The 21,748-nt window shown below is 27.8% G+C and overlaps 1 protein-coding gene across 1 annotated transcript; it reads right to left on the reverse strand.

Annotated features, from left to right (window-relative positions):
• Nucleotides 1-6,978: 6,978 nt before the first annotated feature.
• LOC109817971 (uncharacterized) lies at nt 6,979-11,153 on the reverse strand. Its single transcript, XM_020383337.3, has 2 exons — nt 10,785-11,153; nt 6,979-7,776 (listed from the first exon to the last, which is right to left on the reverse strand). The coding sequence occupies exons 1-2, from the start codon at nt 10,950-10,952 to the stop codon at nt 7,252-7,254; spliced, it is 693 nt and encodes a 230-aa protein (XP_020238926.1). The 5' UTR covers nt 10,953-11,153; the 3' UTR covers nt 6,979-7,251.
• Between the last annotated feature and the right edge of the window lie 10,595 nt (nt 11,154-21,748).

The following is a 21,748-nucleotide window of genomic DNA, read 5'->3' on the forward strand; positions in this document are numbered from 1 at the left end:
TTAATGATAAGCATACATCAAAGAAAATATGGGGGACCCATTAGGGTGGTTTTTGATACCTTGTGTTGAGGGCAAGCATGATGGGGAGGTAAGTTGTGTCTCCTTGTTTCTTGATGCATATCTACTTTATGGCCCAATTGCGTTCACGCTTTTCATAGTGCTCTAAAAAGTCCGAGGACGCATACATTATCATTTATCACCATAACACAACACTGGACCATATATACTACAGTGATCGGGTTATCTCAATAATACTACTTCCCAACCACCATTCATTCATTCCATCGCCGCAACATATATATTATATCTAGTTTGAATCTATATCCTAACACTTTCCAAACCATCTCTCATATCTAGCAGTCCATACATTACCTGCTTTCGGTGGTTTTCTTTGCTTTGAGAATATATATATTTGTTTCTTATAAGATAAGATTGTAGAATGAACATTTTGCGGGTTGCGTGCTTCACACTACCACCATATACATTAGGCAAAATGACCTCCCCAAGCCAATGAAACTAGTCTGGTTCATTTGCAGAAACTCACATGTTAAAACTAGTGCTTTTCAAAAATAATAAAAAAAAAAAGTTCTTCTATGTTTAATCGAGTCAATCTGTTGTTCTTGCTTTCTATCTGCGAGGACCACAGTCAATAAGCAACCCACAAACCAACTTAGACATGAGAATTCACACTTAAACAACTTATTCGAGTGAAACGCATGCAATTCTCTATAATGATTTTAAATTGCGGACCGCAACACGTATTGCGGCCCCAATATTGCTGTTGTGGCCTTGTCCGCAACGGTATCAGACCGCAATTGCGGTGAGACTGGAAATCACACATTTTTCCGTAACATAACGGTGTTGTGTCCGCAACACATCTAAAATGCACCGCAATACATCTGCAATACGACAAATTGATATTATAATTTTAAAATAAATTAAATTATTCATTAAAATAATAGAATATTTTATAAAAAAAGGAATTAAAATGTATAAATCCTTAAAAATAAAATATATATTGATAATTATAATTTTTTTATATTTAGTGAAAATAATTAATAATTTTACACTGCAACAGCCGTAATCCGCATCGCAATACCCGCAATCGCAGTAACTGCAACCGCGACCGCAACCACAATTTAAAACCATGACTCTATATCATAGGTTGATGAGCCATTGTTGTTCTAAAACAACTTAAGACGATGTGAAAAGGATAACTTAAAAGACTGCCTTAACAAGGTTAAGCTTAAGTAAAAATAATAATTTTAATAACTCAACCCTACAAAACCGGTTTGTAAGGTGGGTGACCCTTTTTAATGATCTAGGATTGGCGGGACTTAGGTTTTTTCCAATACACTCCCTCATGCCTATGAGGCATGCATCAATGGTGGGTGGCCCATTTTTAAAGTGGATCTAAATGGCTCTGATACCATGTTAGAATAGTGGATTAAGCCTAACTCAACCCTACAAAACCGGCTTGTAAGGTGAGGGTTGTTTTCCACTTATATACTATTCAATTGCCTAATCTCTAGTCGATGTGGGACTTGGGTTTTTCCCAATAAATTTTATATTAAAAAATCAACATTGTACTTCCTAAAAATTACTTAATATTTTGAGTTCAGATCTCATATACAATATCAATTAAGAAAGTAAATATCAAAACTTTACCATAATTTAAAATAAGTCAGATTTAAATTGTGATAAATACTAAATTTACGTTCACTTTGGCTTCTATCGTATTTCTATTTCATTTTCTTTCCTATTACCGTTTTCAATTTTTGTCTAATCATTTGTTATATCCATCACTTTCTTTCTCTCTCGCTTTTAATTAGTCTCTTAAATTTGCTTTTCTTACCACTCATACGCTCCAGAAAGGGAAGTGTACGTATGTTTATGATTGCTCAAGTTTTATATCTTATCTACAACACATGAAAAATAAAAAAATAAAAAAAATTCCTCAACATGCGTTATATATATTCAAACGAAAAAGCCACTCCTTGTCTCTTTTATTAAAAAAAATTGTAGTTATTTAAAAGAATGTCTCTCTTGTTTAAAAATAAAAAAATTAAGAAAAAAAGAAATAGTAGAGTGGAGTCATTATTTAAAAGGTATAGATGATTTATAATTTATGAAGGAATAGTTTAGAGTAAAATTAGAATTAAAATGTATACAAAAAAAGGCTTATCCTCTTTATAATAATTATAAATTAATTAATGGGTCATTTAGTAACCAAAATAAATACAACAAGATGATAATAATTATTTTATTCTCTTGCAATAAATTATTTAGTGCAATATGACTACTTTATATATAAAGAGAGATTGTGGAGGAATTTACTTTCTTAATGAGTAAATCTATTTAGATTTATTTCACTCAATAACTTTTATTGTACATAAAATTTAATCATAAAAATACTTTAAATGTTGATTTGAATTAATGAAACAAGATATTAAATTATTTTTTAATTTTTTAAAATTTATAAAATTATTCTATACATTAAGAATTTTTAATTCAATGATTAGATTGTTTAAATTTGACCTTGAATATGAGTTATTGAGTGAAATAAGTATAAATAAACTTCCTATTGAACTAAGTGGATCTCTTTATATATATATATATATATATATATATGTCTGTGTGTGTGTGTGTAAACTTCCTATTGAACTAATTTAAATTTTAACAATCTAACCATTAAATTAAAAAAAAAATATATATTAATCAAATTTTATATAAATTTTAAAATATATTTTATAATTACTTATCAATTTAAATTAATAAAATAAATTATCAAATAATTTTTAATTTTCTTAAAAATTTATAAACTTAATTTATGCATTATAAATTTTTAGTTTAAATGGTTTAATTGTTAAAATTAAACATATACCATGAGTTATTAAATGAGATAATTTTATTAATAATTACTTTTAAAGTAATTATATATATATATATATCCACTTCACCCTCCACACTTGTGGGTTGCTGTTGCCTCCACAGAGTGACACTAATCCCAAAAAATTATTTTTAAATATTTGCTCGTCACTAAGTTATCACCAACTAACATTCTGCCCTTAATATACAAATTTCCACTACGGACATCAAAGTACATTGACATAAAAAGTCTTAGATTCAATGAACTGAAGACATTTAGTATTTACACACTCTTTTCACATGGCATTCTAAATCACCCTATCGGCTTTTTCCATAAACAAACCTCTATATTATGTATCTCTTACTCAGTAATTATTTATAATTCTTTCACACACTTTGCCTTAAAAATGTTAATTTTAGTACTGGAGTGCACAACAAGAGATCACCCACATCAAAGTCGCCGCTACATAGAATCGCTAGAGATTTATTATTGTAGTTTGTACTTACCTTACATGCAACATGCTATTAGTGTAAGAGTTACATTGTTAACTAATTAAAAGTTATTATAAATAGTAATTTATAATCGAATGACACGTTAACAACATTTGCATTATATATATTCCTCTATCCATATTGGTACGTCAAACGAATGACTATATATCATCTTATATTATATAGCAATATATGTATGATGTCGCATTCTAAAAAAAACTATCTCTGTTAGAAATAGCAACAAAATATATATATATATATATATATATATATATATATATATATATATATATATATATATATATATATATATATATTAATAAGAACAAATTCCTTCTTTTGGAGACATTAGAAAAAAAAAATAATATAAAGAGCTTCCCATTGAAGAGTAGTCACATTAGGAGAAAAAATAAATAAAAGTTAATATCCCATTTAAAGATAGCAGCACTAATGATTTAAAAAGAAAAAATGATCTTCATTTGAAATTGGAGACAATGATATTTGTTTTAAATTAATTATAACAAGTATTACTAAAGTCATATGCAGGATCATCATTGATACACACAACTGAGTTTCAATTTCAAGTCATTGTTTTTAAACAAAAATTACATGACATTGGATGGTGTTATGTTGACCAGCAACATCTACGTTAACCACCCCCAAAGTAAATAAACTTTAAAAATAATCTTAGATGTGTAATTAATTTTCATATTGACCCTACTTAGATAAAAGAAAAACAAAGATAAGAATATAATTAATAGAATAGGAATCAATATTGTCATATATTTTTAAACAGATAAATCTTTTAAAAAAAATTAAAAACTAAAGTTGGTTGAATCTATACATATCTATAAAGGCGTTTCTTTATTTTTATGTACAAATGTGTTTTACAATTTTAACCCTTTAGAATAAAAACACATAATGATAAATAATTAAAACGCAAAAGTCTTTTATTGTACAAATTTTTCCCATGAAATTGTTATTGAATAATAATAACCGCACACTATCTCCTCTAAACATCTATAAAAATAAAAATAAAAACACAAAGATGCATAGTAGTTTGGTTAATTATTTTAATGTCAATTGTTATTAGTTACATATTAAGATAAATTATTATAATGTGGTAATAAAAATTACTATAATTATAAATCATGATTTATTTAAGATCCTACTCCTAATTAAAATTAATTAATAAAGTCACAATTGAAAATCTCACTTTATTTATAAAAATGATTTGATCCGATAAGAGGGAATTATAATTCCTAACTGCATAAAATTTTTATAATTCCTACCGCTGAACCACACGCTTAGGATTAAAACATGATGACATCTAATATCTAACAACATGACAATATCTTCTTTTATAATAATAATAATAATAATCTATTATATATTATATATATAAAGGATATTTCTCATTGATTTTCATATTTTTTTAGACATTAATACCATTTTATTATATATATATATATATATATATTTTTTTTTTTTTAACCACCATCATACCTTTTAAAGATAAAATTATCATAATCGTGATAAAAAAAATTATATTGGAGAAAAAATAAATGTAATTAAACCGATATATTAGATAACCTTTTTCTTTTCCTTAACCTTATTTTGTTTTTTGGTATAAAAAAAATCAACTTTCCTCTTCTTCTTCTTTTTTTTTAGCTGTTTTTGTTGTATTAGAGTCAAATTTTGTAATCTTGATTTTACTATGTATCTGGATGGATATTATTGTCGACCCAAATCTCATTGAGGTCGCTATAAGTAAGTATTTGTGGGTTGTCTCGCTTATTGCTAGTCGCTATAAGTATTACTATTAACACCTCCTTTTTACTATTCATACCCCTCATTTATTCTCGCTCGTGAATTCAATTTAGAAAAAAAGTGCAATTCTTTCTTATAAACTCGGTCTCTATAAGAAAAGGTGTATTCTAAGTTATGGAGTGAAATGCTTATCTCATTCCTAACCACTACAATCTAAATACCATATAACTTATAACTTATAACTTCTCTTTATTAATTTTTATATATATAAAGAAAAAACAAAGATAATCAATTACGTCATCGTTCACGTCGTTTGTTTCATTCTATGCGCAATGGTGCAAAATTGCACAAATAAAAGGGTTAAGAATGGGAAAATATGACGTCACAAAGGATCGGATATCAACAAGATTCAATACGTTAAACTTTTACAATGACAAAAAATAATTTTTTTATGGACATGGTGACAAGAAATAATTTCAATAGTCTTTAATATTTATTAGTTTTTTAATAAATATTTTTCTATCATATTGTATTCCTTACCATACATATATTTTATTTTTATCTCTTTCTTTTATATGTATTAAATAGATTGTTGGGTGTCCAATAATCTTTTTTCAATAAATTCGAAGATATTAGCGGCATCTTCGATCAACCATGAAATTAATGAAACCATAGTGTTTGTGATTCTATTATATAGATTTTATATGCACCTTCACATCCTATCCTAAATTACCTTTTTTCGTAATATAAAGTAATCCCCTTTTTTTAAAGTTTTGGCTTTTAAAAAATCACCAAATATACTAGTAGCTCACATATTTATTTATCATCAATATCGGTATCATTTCAACTTAAATTTGTTGTTGGGTCTACTTTTTTCATAGCAATAGTTGCTTAAACATAAAAACAATTTCTTTCCTTCGAAAAATAAATTAAACAATTTCTTAAGTTAATTAAGAGAGATTGCTTGAAATGCTTAAATATGATTTTATAAATTTAAATGGCACCCTATTTATTTATTACTTTAGGTTTAGTTGTTTCCCTAAAAAACAGTCAATATTGTTGATTTTGATTCTTAAAAAAAATCATATAAAATAAAATTGGTGAAAATAGAGCTATATGCACCTTGATAAAGTTTTATTTGGTTTTTTTTTTTTTTATAGATAGAGTTTTATTTGTTTAAGAAGTAATGAAAGGTCTTATTGTGTACAAAATATTCATTCTCTTGAACAAAGACTCGATGATCTAACATGTGGTTCACATAAATTACCCTTTATTAATCGGTCAACTAGTCCGGACAAAAGAACAGAACCGCAAGATGGGTAGCTGGCTAGTATTTTTTTTTTAAACTATGATATTATTCCAGTATTTTCAAAAGCTGATAATTAAATAGTAATTTATATTTATGTCTTAACACATATAATGTTCGATTAAACATCTTTTGTATTTTTATAAATATGTAAAATTTGTTTTTAGTTACCATTTTTAAAATGTTTATATTTGTTTTTTTTTTAAATGTGTAAAATTTTATCTCTATCACTTATTTTATTAATTCAATTTATTAATGAAATGCGGTCAACAACAACACTACTACTATTTTTGAGCTTTAAATTAACACATGTGTATTATGTGTTTGGTGACTTAAATTGGATTAATAAAGTTTGCGACATAGATAAAATTTGATGTATTTAGAGGACCTGTGGGTTTAAAAATTGGAGAGAAACAAACAAATTTTTATATATTAAAGGGGTAAAAAAAATGTTTAACTCTATTATCTTTTAATGAAAAAATATTTTTATACAACAGATTTCTACTAATTATGAGAAGAGATGAGTGATGCGATGAGGAGAGATAGAGAAAAAATATATATTATATGAATGTGCAAGTCTTTATAGTCCCATTAGGAAACAACTAAAACGTTAATAATGGTAATCACAATGAAAGCTACATTGGAAAAAGCAGTTGAATTATTTTAGGAATCGCCCCAGCATGTGGCTGTGCAAGCAAACTACGACACCTTTACAACGTTAAAGTTGTAAATGATGCACCAAGTGACCTACCTACACATATAAAACATATATATTTCCTTATCATGTTTAATGTTTGTGACCTTAGCTCAACACATCAAACATAGTCCTCCCCTTTGTCATTCTTCATGATCCTTCCCCTACAAACAAAGTCTAGGTTGTAAAGCACTGGTAACATGGCAACAGAAGACAAGAAAACCAAGACAGGCCCGAAGATCCAAAGGAGAAGAGGAAGTGCTGAGTAGAAGAGCCTGTTGCCAACAGTGCTCAAAATGGTTCCCTTCTCCAAAAGCTCAGTCAAATATTGAGGGGTGACCATAGACATGACATCTTGTGGTGTGCAAATCAGGATGCTCACTTGATTGAAAAACCTAATGGAGAGAGTGTGACAGAAAAATGAGAATAAGAATATGGTTAGGAGTGTCACATATTTAAGTGCCACCATGAATTCACTGTGGGCCCCATATACAGCATCATTCAGAGGCTTCTTAATGCTGTAAGTGCTGCTTATGACAGCTGCTAAGCCAGCAGAGAGGAGAATGGACGTTGTCGCCATAAGAGTTGATCCCATTATCAGATTACGAAGAGTTTGAACTGCTAGGATGTTCTTCTTTTCAATGTCCTGCATGCATGCCATCAACAAAATTCATCTACCTTTACGTCAATTATTCTTTCTATCATCCATATGCAAGACTTCATTTTTCATGCACTTGATAAAATAATAATCAACAAAACTTTAATTACTACATATAAAGTAGAGATTGATTCTCTAATAAAAATTAATTATCAGCAAAATTGATAAATATTTTATATCAATAATATACTTAATAAAAAATTATATTCATAATTCATCACAGTTTAGTAGGCCATATATATGTATGTGTGTGGACTATATCCTTATTTGAAGCATGCTTGATGAGAAGAAAATTAAACAAAACAGACAGACATAGATAACCCTTTAAACTTATTTCAGTGTCATATAATTTTTGTAAATATTAAAATCAAATTTTCCTTTTCTTTTACCTAATATTTATGCGCGCGGTATATGTTGATTATTATATAAAACACATGGTTTAATTAGTGACCTACAGAGAAAAGTATACTTGGGATGTGATTAAAGCAGAAACTCATATTCCTCAGAATTAATTAATAAAGAATTAGCTCTTAAAAAATGGAGACCCACTTTGCTTAAAGAGAAAAATAAAATAAGAATAATTTCCATGGTGGATTGTGGAACGTGAATGACATATTTTCTTTTTGCCCATATTACACGAGACCACAGAAACAAAATGCGCTGTCGTTAGCCTTCTCTTTTGGTATGAAGTTACTAAGCCACTTTTATATGAAAGTGATGGGCCCATATTTGCAAAATTCCCTCTCGCCATTGTCATAAAAAATCCCAAATCCTAGGGCAGCCAGTTATATGCAGATTCTCTCGAATATTCATATTTGTATGTTTGTCATTTCAAGATTCTAAACTGATAAACATCATGGCAAAGACAGGGCCCTGGAATCCATTTACTAAAGCAATATCTTTGAACCTGGTCCTGTTTTATTAATTATTGTTGATTTTACCTTACCCTTTCACTCCGGATGATTTTTAAAGCTATATAAAGCATATGTAAAATTCCATAAAGTTAAGAATAAAATAAAATATTTATAAAGTCTCTCCCCCTGCTTCAAGTGGAGGCTGCCTTGGCATTGGACCTAACTCATATAGTTTAATTATTCTTATAGTAATTATACAATTTTTGGAACACTTCAACTTTATAATTAAAAAAGGAATTCGTCAGCAGTTAAATGATTAAAATTAAAATTTCAGTATATCATATAAACAAATAAACAATTATCTTAGGCATCGTATTTTTTATAATTAGTAAATTTTGTTCCTCTTTATAGAACTTAGGAAATAGGGCGAGGAATGAAATTACCAATTATAAAAAAACATGACGAACAAAATCATTGGTTTTAATTTATGCAGACTAAAACCAGTTTTGATCAAAATCTAAAGTACTTTTAAAACACATTTTACACACAAATAATTAATTTCTTTTATCTAAACATATTTAAAACACAAACCTAATTAAACACTTGTTGGAGTATTACTTAATTATAATTATAAAAATAGAATAACTGGAATTTAAATTAATATTCCAAGAAGTATTTGAGCAAAAGAAACAAATTAACCTCTTAAGATGAAAAAAAAATGAAAAATATTGCATGTACAAATAAAAGTATAACATAACACAACATATATATAATATTGAGGGACAAAAATTATGATTATTGATATACTAAATTAAATTACACAATAATAATATTTGAAGAACTAAAATTATTTAATTAAAAGTTAAGAAACTAAAATTGTACAGCTGTATTATTTGAAAAATTAAAATTTAAGAGATTAAATTATACAATTATTATATTTAAAGAACTATATATATATAATAAATGTTTGAATATATAAATGTTTGAATGTTAATATAATTTTTTGTAACCTGATCTATTTGGTGTTTAGTTCCTTCGGAGTGCATGAAGCATATATATATATATATATATATATATATATATATATATATATATATATATATATATATATATATAGTACAAGAAGCAGCTTTGTTGGCTATGTTTCTTCAAGTTCGTTATTAAAGTGCTTCTTTGACTCTTGAGATAGAATTTTCTTTGCTTTTCAACAAATTAATAGTGTTAATCAAGTAAAAACTCTTATTATTGTCAGAGGTGAAAATTATATATTAATATACACTATTAAATCATATATTTAAAAGATTATGTCGCTATTAACTAATTTTTAATTTTACCTATTCATATATCATTGTATATATGATTCAAATTTATAAATATTATTTCTCAAAGTAGCTAAAGTTCTCACTTGATACGTAAAATCGAATAAAAGATGAAAGATCTTGGTAGCCTTATTGGCAAGCTTAAAATTCTAACTTAGATTAACCCAAGATAACTTAAATAAAACTGAAAATTATTTTATAATCATCCAAACAGTCAATTCTAGACCAAAATATTCCAAGGACACATTACGTTTAACTCATGAAATATACTTTTTTCACAAATCTTTATTAGTTAGCGACATAACTAGTGAAGACTGCAGCTTTGTTTGCCAACAGATCGATGATACCAAATTTTGTGGCTAAAAAATGTAAGACAAAGGTATAGATCATAAATAAAAGTAGTTGGGTCTTATCAATATACCCATCGATCTACAAGATGCATGCAGCCAATAAGAGCAATAATAGTTTCAATATTTGGGTCCTTCCCATACACCAGAAACCAAAGAAACTCTTCACCAAGGACATAAAAACATAGAGTAGTTTAAATTAGAAAGTGATCACTTAGCTTCTATATTTAATACTCGAAATATTAGGTCAAAGAGATATGGAGATTATTAGTATTTAGTTGTAGAATTAGAAATAGAAATTAGCTTTACGAAAAGAAAGAGTCTGTTTAAATATGAACTGTAAACACTTTCAAAACTTCTTGATTAAAAATGAAGGATATTTTTTAATAAGAAAATTTTTAAAAATACTTTTAAATTTGTATCTAAACAAACTCGAAATAACTAATGAGAAAAGAAACAATTGTTGAAGAAAATACCTTCAACATGGCAGGGACCCAAGAGCGTCTTCCATGAGTATTGATACCGATTATGGTGGAAAAAGGCTGTGTGCGAACCTTATGCCACAACCAAACATGATAACCTAAGGTTATCAGAAATCCCAATGGTACAAGCACCACATCCAAATAATATTTCTTCCATTCCATCTTAATTTCTTCTCAACAAGTTTATTGTTTGTGTTGTGTGTGAGCTCAAGTGCTAGCTTCTTCTCTTTGTAGATTCTCTCTAGCTCCCACCAGAATACAAGTTTCGTCAGTTTTGGACTAAGAAGTTGCATTTATAAAGGAAAATCACGTGATTGGAGAGTAGTTTTTGTTAGACACGTACGGTGTTGCATAAACAACGAATTTTGTATTACGTATGTAAAATATATGCAACATATATAGGGGGAATTAACTAATTATAATACAATTGTATCTTATATCGCATATAATATCAAGGAATAGTTTCTTTCGGCCAAAAAAAGAAACTTTTCTATGAATTCTCCATTTAGAAGATTCAATGGATGCTAAATATTTGTGTAATTCATCTTTCGACATTACCATAATACAAATATTCTGATCAAATTAACAATATTGAAATGTTTTTAATGGATAAAGAGGTTAGTTTTTTTAATTATAAAGTGTTGTTTATATTGTCCTTTTACTAATATGTTTTAAATTTAAATTTTATTATTTAAACAAGTTAATTTTCATTGCTAATTTTTTGTAGAGCAAGAATATTCGTGCATGTGTGAAGAAAAAATTAATAGATAAATTTAAAAATGTTCTTGAACAAGGATATTGTTATCTGATTGAGCACATGTTTATTGTTCAAAAATAATGATAAATTTAAAACTAGAAATCAGAAATTCAAGCTTAACTTCATTAATATCACTATTTGTTCAAAAGTTGAGACCGAGACATTTCAAAACATTCGTCCTTTTCTGACATTCTTGCATGATCCAAAGAAGATATCTTGCTAAGTTAATTTATATATATTGTTTTTCATTTTTTTTGAATTTTTTGAACTACAAATTTTGTTTAATTCATGCATTATTTATGTCATTGGACATGTAGTGAAAAAAGATAGCATAAAAAAATGATATAAAAAATCAGAAGAAAAAACTAATTGATATTGTTTTCAAGATTTAGAGTAAAAATTTTAAACATATTAATATTTATTAATATTATTATTTATTTATTTTAATTAATAAATTTCTTTCCTTTTAACTATTATCATTTTGTTTTGTTTTTATTTAATCACCTAAGAACAAATCCATTCATTATATTCGATGGGAAGATTTTACTGTTGAAATTCAACATTATCTCAAATCTAGTCATTATCATTTTACAACTTTACAAGTTGAAAAAATATTTTGGTAAATATTATAAGCTATAATCTTATGCAAATGTTATGCAATTTGTCAAAATTATATTGATATTCAATTAATAAGTTGTTAAATCAAATGTATAAACAAAAAATAAAATGGAGTATAGTGTCTTTGCAAAGGTAATATTGTAATGGAGATTAATTCAAAACATAAATGGTATTACGAAACATGTTAGGTTCAAAGTTTTTCAATCAACAATGTGATAAAATGGTCATGACTCATGACTGTTCTTAATGCAAATATTTATTTAATAACTACAATAATTGATTTATAAGGTAATTTATTTTATGTATAAAACATGCAAGTTTAATTTGTTGTCATCAATGAATGGTCAGGAAATAAATTATCTAAGATTGGATACTCTTTTATAAAAAAAATGATGAAATTGCCCTGTCTATATTCACACTCTCGAGAATTATTAAACACAATTAGTGCTTTATAGTTTGAACTTCTAAATCATGTTTTGAAGTTAAAAATTATAATTGCAGTTATGTTGTTGAGAAATATTGGTCAGTACATCAAGTTTGTATAATAGTAATAGACTAATCATCACAAAGATGAGAAAGTATGTTTTGTAAAGCAAAGTTTTATCTAGAAGCAAAATTGATATAAAGGTATTTATTTTTAATTTTTCATTAACTCCTTTTGATATAAGGATTTCTTTCAAGTTCTAACGTTGACAACTCCTTTTGATTATACTTTTGAATGATTATTAACAAAAATTAAGATCAATCTTTAAAACATATTAAAATATTTTTATCATAAGTTTTCTCACAAGATCAACTATATGTAATTATATCAAGAGTTGCATCAAGATTTTAGTTAAAAATAGTAAAGATCAAAATATTAATGTTACTTCAATTGTAGTTTACATAGAAGTTTATCACAATACATGAATAAAGGTGATTCTACGTTTAAACTTTTTTTTTTCTTTTATCCTATATAATCAAATAAACTATAACTTTTTCATTTAGTTGATCAATTGTTTAACAAAACATGTACTTCTAACAACATTAATTATTAGGGTGTAATTGTAACACTGTTATAAAAAGTTAATCAATTAAAAATTATGGTTTATATGATTTTAAAATAATTATTATAAAAGTAAATTTATTATCTATGTAGACTGTGATTGGATGACCGTAAAATTATTTTACTCAATGTGTTACCACAAAGTCTTAATTATTAATCATACTTTTTTAAAATTTAATGCTTCAAACGATATAGTTTACTAATTTTAAGTGATCCTAAGATGATATTTTAATTATCACTGGATGGGGGTTTAAAAACTAAAATATAAAGCGTATGTTAGATATTGTAGTGTAGAAATTAATACATATTAACAGAAAATGTATATGAATTAATCATTTTTTAATGATCTCATAGTATAATTTTAATTATAAAATGATTAGAAAGGAAAACATTATTATTAATATTATTTATTAATTCTCTCAAATATCATATATATACTACGTATAACATTGTCAATAAATATATTAAATTCATTATTATATACATTAATTTTATAATTTTATATAATTAAATTTTTATTATAATAAAATAAATATAATAATAATTTTTAAATATATTTTAAAACATAAAACTAATAAAATAATTTATCTTTTATTATTTATTTAAAATCAAATATTTATATATTGCAGGTGTAAGCATGCTAGTTTAGTATTTATGAGAAACATTTTTGCAAAAATTATTTGAGTGGGAAAAATTAATAATATAAAGTGGAAGAATGAAATGGAAAAAGATGCTGGCAACTACACTTTTCTAATGGCCGTGGTTACTTAGTGGTACCGCTACTAATGGAGCTTAACTTATTGCAATTTGTTTATTTTCTATCATTTGATTATTAATGCCATTTGTTTATGAATATAGACTTGGTGTAAGGACTCGTTTAGCATGTTCATTTTGTCTTATTAGCTCCATTAAAAAATATTTTTTTGATCCTACTTATCATATCACTAGCTCAAGAAAGAGGTGTCTTGTGTCTTCATATTTATTTTTTAATAAAAGATAGTTGTAAAAAAAATTAAGATTTAAAAATAAACAATAGTATTGGATATTATTTTTATTGCAAAGAGTGAGTAATTTTAAAAGTAAAAGTATCTAATAAAAAAGTAAAAATAAAAAAGATAATTTTTAAAACTAACTCGTTTATAATAAATAGAAATAGATGATTTTCCCTCCGATCTCGTGTCGATGCCATGGGTAGGAAGTGGCCTGCCACAATTTATCTGAGTCCTTAAGTTTGATAATAGTGTCCCACTAATCATCTTGTCTTTGAAGGATTATTATTCTTTTGGAATCTTCATACGCTTGTGGAAGCCACGAGTGTTACAATATATAAATTAAATTTCCATATAGAGAGAGACATTAAATATATATATACATATGATTTTTTATTATTAAATATAGATATGATGAACATGCAGCTATTCATTCTTTGGTTCCTTTAATTTAACCAATATAATTAAAGGGTAGGATGGGACATTTCACATTTGATGTGGATGCACTTATCACCTTAGTAAGCTTTAGTAAAGTAAGTAAAATAAACTTTATTATTGAATATCAATATTTGTATATCACCCTTAAAGTTGTACTAAATATGTATGTAGTGAAAAATCATCATTGACATAATCAAATCGAGCTGTTCAATTAGATCGGCATCAAATTGAATCATAATTAAATTATTGGGTTTGATTTAAAAAAATATTGTTAAAACATGTATAAATATGATTATATATTGGATAAATAAACATTTTTTTAGGCACCGACTTGTATTCGGGATCACACCATGAGTGGAAGGAAATGGATGTAAGCATTCCCTATACGCATTGCTGCTACGTACTCCACTCTTTCAATATCTTTCAAGATTCAGACTTTCATCACCACCTTTCTCTTTTCTTTAATTCATATGAAGAATCATATCCAACTATCTTTTTTTACTATTTCTCTTCCTAAGCTAATAATTTATTTTTTTACTGTATCGGGGTAGTTTAAACTTTAAACCCCAATAATTTAAGGTATTTTTATATTCTTTAAGATTTCATGTACATTTCGCTCAACAACACGTATACAAAGTTGAAGCTTCGGAAACTGGAAGATACATGGATACTTAAATTAGAAATTTTTGCACCAATAAAATTAATAAGTTTTTCTCTCCATAAACTTTTTAATTTATCGAAATTAAATGGATGAATTCATTTAAATAAAGAACAATTTGTAATATTATAAAGGAGATTTATACTGTGTATGAACATTGTCGGGGGTTAAAACTTAAAAGGATCTTAAAGTAGATAAAGATAAACTATTGGTTCCATTGAGAAATACATTATGAGAGAAGAAAAAGGTTGTTTGGGATGCTTTAGGTTGGGGCGTTGTCTCCACTTGCAGTGGAAGAGGAGGGTTGTGTTGTTGTTGTTGATAATTAAAGAAGAAAAGGTGATATTGTAGTTGTAGTTTTCTTTTATTGGAGTGTTTTGTTCCCATCATATGACAAAAAATGCTGTGCCCAAAAAGGCAATTCTAAGCCTTTATTTCAAAACTAATCCCAGAGTAGACTGCGCATTATGATGCACTTTCAGAGAAACCATTGGATTGTGTCTATCATATTCATCTATGACGTCATTTATTAATTTTGATAAGAAAAAGTTGTGAGATAAAATCATAAGTTTTGGAGATACCCGGGCCATTTGCACTATATAGAAATATTTTTCTTTTTAGTTGAATTTTGGCATGCTTTTACATTTTATACAGTTATTCTTTTAGTTGATTTTGCATGAACTTTCAATTATTTTGTTTTCTAATATGATCAGTATAATGCCCTTTAATTTATAAATCTTAATATTTTATTTTTATTTTCTACCATTACTCTTCTTCGAAAACAATTATGTTTAAACTAAATGTAGACACTTTTTCTTAATAAAAATTCGAATCTTCATATTTCATGTTGTGGATGACTAGTCCCTCTATTAATTATCTTTATCCTGTTGGTAATAAATCTTAACTAATATCCTGAAGTTATTAAACAGGTTATTTGATGATTTTACCGTTCATGCTTTTGCTTTGTTGCGTGCTACTCGCTTGGAACTTGCAAACACCAAAATGTCTCCAACATAGGCAGTAGATAATATTTGTAAAGGTGAACCTAAGGATGTATAAGTGGTGATGAACGGTTAGGTAACGTGTGGATAATCGATATAATCCATTATTTAGATTCGAATATGATCAAATGATGTATTAGTTTAGGTGGATTTCATTTTGAACAGGTCTCAATTTTATTAGACAGTTTTTTTATTAATAGAGATGTATTGGACTTTAAATCATTTAATTGACCCAAATAAAATTTTTATCCAATTTATTATTTTTTTTCTTTTCAATTCTTATATCCTTTTCTATATATTCAACCATTTAAATATTATTTAGTTCGTATAGAGTCAAAATTATTCAAATTATTCAAATTTGAAATAATTTAACTATTATAATAAAGAAAATTTAGGCACATAATATAAAAAGGAAATTATAAACTGCACTTTCAACTAAAATTTTTTTGTGCATTAACAATAAAAATTAAAGATAAGTCAAAATAAACTTAGATTTTGGACTTAAATGAATTACTTTTACTTTTATTTTGTTTGGACGTTAGATTCGAGTACTAATGAGTCTAAAAACTCAAGTCAAATTTGACCAAAATTAACCATTTTAAATCGTATTTTTAACCCATTTAGACCGGTAACTCATTCAAACTCACTTATTTACTTTTTTTCTTTCAATTTTTTCAATTTCAGGTCAGGCTTCAAATTAGTACTCACCCCCAATATATATATATATATAAGTTAAACTCTATTATGTGATTGATTTTTTTTTTTTTGTTTAGTTGACTTATTTCATGTGAGTTTTCTTTAGATAAAAATATTTTAAGTAATTCTTTTGTACTTTTATTAGAATTAAAGGTTTGCTTAGTAATTTATATTGATCTTGAATATAATTTTTTATTAGAGAATTACTAAAACTATACTCTAATTAAAGCAGAAAAAAATGATAAGATTGATCTACATCTTAGCAAAGATACATATATCGTGTATAATCTATAAAGATAATAAAGTAATTTAAATTACTTGCATCATATATAGACAACAAATATTTGTATGTATGATTTCCTACAAGAGCATGCTAATCTATACAAATCTCAAAATCAATAAAATCGAAAATACTAAATAACCCTTCAAAATCAATAAAAAAAAATACTAAATACCCCTTCATCTACTAATCACTTGATTCTCTCGATAGAAATGTCTCTCAATCTTCAATGCCTTATAATAGATGAATCCTCATTCACAACACCATTTTAACCCGACAGTAAAATGCAAGATTTTAAGCGGTTTTTTTGTAATTTAATTTCATATAGACCATCAACTAATACATCAAAACCAAAATAAAAATGGTCTTATTGGATAAAGTAAAACCACTTTTCAAGAAATTAAAAAGATAAATCCAAAGGAGCAAATCTTGAAACAAACGTTGGATACTTAGAAAAACTTGAAACATAATTTTTTTCTAAGCATAAAATAAAGCCATTACTTGAAAACAATTGCATGTCCCATTCGCTTCCAAGTGATATCGTCTTTCCTCCTCAATAGATGTCTTGTTCACTTTCTGATGGAATCATGCTTTGGAGTGCAAGAGGTGACATACTCAAAGAACCAAGAGGAGTTGGCTAGACATGAAGGTTTGGGCCAGTCAGGGCCCAATGGGCCTGATGGGCCTAGGAAGGCCCAAGTTGAACTTTTCATGGGCCATATTTTGTTATAGCTATTTTCATATGTTTTGTATACATCATGTTAGTATAGGTATCATATATTTTGGTCTTGTATTTTGGACCACATAGAGTAGCATTTTAGGTTTTAGGCTAGTTGGGCCTAGTTTTGGGCTTCATGGGCCTTTGGGCTTTTGGTACCCAATATTGGGCTCATTTTCATTCTTGTAATTTTTCCTTTCCATTGTAATTGTTTGACCAATGTAATTAGGTCATTAGAATAGGAAAATACAAGGAATACTAAAGTATGCTAATTAGGTTAAATTAGGTTTAATTTGGAAGTCATTTAAGTTACATTTGAGTCACATGTTTAGCACCATGGGTGGCTGAACATGTGCCACTCAAATTAACCCTAAATGACTCTCAAATCACACCTAAATGCACCTTGGTACCTAAATTTTCGGACTTACACATGTGCACCAAAGTTTGAATTCAAAATTCAAATTTGAATTCAAACTTTAGGCGCCATTTTGTGAGGCTTTAGTTTAGGCACCTATGGGTCACAATTTCGTGCATACTTAAGCCATTCTTTCACCTTTTGTATTCACTTTGAACCTTATATGAAATTTGAGAGCCAAGAGCCGAATTTCCTTTTCAAAGTCTTCTTGAGAATTCACCTCAAAAACCTAGGGAGTTCATCTTCTTCCTTCTCTTTGAAGTGAGTCTTCCATTGATCTTTGAGCTTGGATGCTTCCATCCAAGGCTTGAGCCTTCATCCATCCATGTTGCTTCATTAATTAAGTTCCATTTCATTCGGTAATATCTCCTTGAAGAGGATCCGTGGCTAGGAGGAGCTAAGGAGAAGAACATTCATCACTTCTCACTAACCTCTTCCATCATTTTTGGTATCAAGAGCAAGGTTCTTCAAGGAGATAAGTGCTTCATCTTTTTGTGTCCGAATTTGTGTTCAATATGTTCTTCTTGTCTTGTTTAAGTTTCGTTGTGGATCTATATGTTTTGAATCCTCTTGTGTTCCATAGATCCATTGGTTGATTGTTTTTGAGTTTCTTTCACAATCAACATGAATTAGGACCTATTAGCTTGTGCTTGTTTTGATTTAATTTGAGTCTCTCCATTCTTGTATGTGTCCGTGATTGGACTTCATGCATTTGCATTAGATTTTTGGTTTTTAATCTTGTTTTGTCTTAGAGTTTGTGTGTAGTCCTTATATGTCATAAAATTCCTTGAATAGCATGTTGATCTAATTTTTGTTTTGAGTTCATTGTTCATTAATTTTGCTCTCGGTCATTGTTCATATGTGCCTACCTATATGTGCTTTTTCTTTTACCTTATTGTGTTCATGATTTGCTATTAGTCCTAGCAAGTTTCCTTAGAGTTAGGTTTCCATTGTGTTCTTAAAGTTTTCAAATCACTTTCCATTGAAAAATCTTATAAAAACATTTATGATTCAAAATTTCAAGTACTTCTAGTGCATTATCTTTGGATTCAAATTTTAAAAAAAATATATACATTAAGGCTGGAAAAACAGAGTTAAAACAGAGCCTAAAGTGTTCAAAAGATCAAAAGAAAAGAGTTCATAAGGAATCCAAATCAAAACCTAAAGACTAGTGCACTAGTTTCTCAAGTTTACTTGAATTTTGACCTAATTTTTGGCTAACTTGTAGTCTCGGTTTCTATAGCTTGGAATCTTAGAAAAATTTGAAACAAAAGGCAAATATACTCTCTGGACTCTTAACTTGAATATAGAAAAAGAAATAATTAAAAAAAAATAGAGAAAGCATTTTAAAGTGAAAAAGCCGAGAGGTGTTCATTGATAAAAATCCATTTGATTCCTTGTTATTGTTTTGACTACTATTTGTTCTATACTTATCCAATTGCTTTCAATTTTGTTTTGTTTTGTTCATCTACTCTAGTACCTATCTAGGAACATTCCTAATTGAGTGCTAGCTTTATTTGGAGTCTTATTTTCCAGTTTTACTTGTTGAACCTCTTTGAGTCTTGTCATATATACATATTACTCTTAACTTTTGGTATAAGCCTTTCAAATTGTGCTTCTATTGCTTGTCTAGTTTTCTTTCAATAATTTCCCTGTGCTGGAAGTGGCCTCAAATCCTTGCTCAAGGATCAAGCATTGCTCAACAAAGAGTAGGAAAAGTTTGGACACTAAGACCTAAAAATTTGACCTAATTTAGTGACCAAAACTTCTCCTAAACTTCCTTCACTTGAGTAACCATTCCTTTCACCTTGTGAGGCAGCCACCATTAACCTTTTTTGTTGTGATTCTTTGCAGGTCCAGGAGCATCAAATTTGAAGGATTAGTGGCGGATTAAGACACTTAAACAAGTGTTAGAAAAGTTGAACACAAAAACCGTCACTAAATTGGTCACCAAAACCGCCATTTATTGCTTTCTAGGCTAGTTTAAATTTTGCAATCTCTCTTGTATTTTAAAATCAATTTGTAAAGCTTGGAGGGAGTATTAAGAAGCTGGTCAGGTATATCTAACTCCTTGTTAGCATCCTCACGTGTAGTGCTAGTGGAAGTGGCTTGGAAATTTCATATGTTTCAAGCTTCCACTTAGGATATCCGACTAGTTGCTTACATTGTTTCCTTTAAGTTCTTTGTCTTTTAATTGCTTTATTTTGTTGCCTTGAAACGTCTAGACTTGTGTAGATTTACTTGCTCACGTTTAGTTTAGTCTCAAAAAACAAACAAATTGTGAAAAAGCATTCAAAATTTTTGTGAAAAGTTTTGGGGAATTGGAGATACCACAAAGGAGTTTAGTGATTTCCACTTGAAAAGGCTTGGTTATTAAGTGGCTCTTTGTAGCTCACCTCCCTTGATAGTGCAACTTGTACACTTAGACTTCCAAGTGTTATTTTCATTCCTAGAAAATACCAAAAACATTTTATAACTTTTTGCATAGCATATACAAAAAAATTCTTTTGTTTAATCATGAGAAAATATTTCTCAAGTGGTAGTGAATTAAGCTCTCCAAAAGGTTTTTCACATTCTACTCAAAGGCTTAAATCACTAACACCTTGGACAAAGCAAGAAGCTTTAAAAAAAGAAAAAGAAAAACTTGAAAAAAAAGCACAAATTGCAATTTTAGAGGAAGAAATTCACATTATTAAACAAAAGAGAGAAAAACTTTTAGCAAAAGAAAAATTGAGAAAAACAAGAGAAAAAGAAAGAAAAAAGGCATTGCTCTTAGGGAAGAGTAAGGAGGAAAATAATTCCTCTAAAGGACTTGTGAGTGAAGAGAGTTGTTCTACCACTAAAAATCATTTACAAAATACTCTCTTCATAAATAAAGACCTTAACTCTTACCCTAATCTTACCACTAGTCATGAAGTAGAGATTCAAGAACAAATCATTCTAAAGAAAAATGAATCTCAACTTCAAGATGTAGTGAAGAAGGAGTGGACTACATTTAGTTCCACTTCTTGTGCTACTTCCTTGGAGGTGCCCAAGGAAGATAGCCTTCCTCTCTTTAGGAATCCTTCTACCATAGTTGTTCTAATAAAGCACCCAAATTTTGGAATATATTGTTTGATAGATACATCTTGTCATATTTCATATTCTATTTTTGATCTTATGGGAAGTTCATCTTTATTTGAACTTAATTTGCACCCTTCCCTACAAGACAAAAATAGTTTATATGAGTTTTCAAGATTTTCCAAGACATTTTATCTACCAAACAATATGATTCAAAATTGTTTAGGACGTTTTCTAGTATTCTTTTCTTTATATTTTAGGAAAAGCATAGGCTACCATTTAG

The sequence above is a fragment of the Cajanus cajan genome, chromosome 7, assembly GCF_000230855.2.
Source record: "Cajanus cajan strain Asha chromosome 7, NIPB_CcT2T_4, whole genome shotgun sequence".
Lineage (NCBI taxonomy): Eukaryota > Viridiplantae > Streptophyta > Magnoliopsida > Fabales > Fabaceae > Cajanus > Cajanus cajan.

What these genes read in the sequence shown, in the direction of transcription:
- LOC109817971 (XM_020383337.3), bottom strand. Translation starts at nt 10,952, where the DNA reads ATGGAATGGAAGAAATATTATTTGGATGTGGTGCTTGTACCATTGGGA. An exon ending in GGGTCCCTGCCATGTTGAAG is followed by an intron (nt 7,777 to 10,784) that starts GTATTTTCTTCA and finishes GCATGCATGCAG; the next exon opens with GACATTGAAAAGAAGAACAT.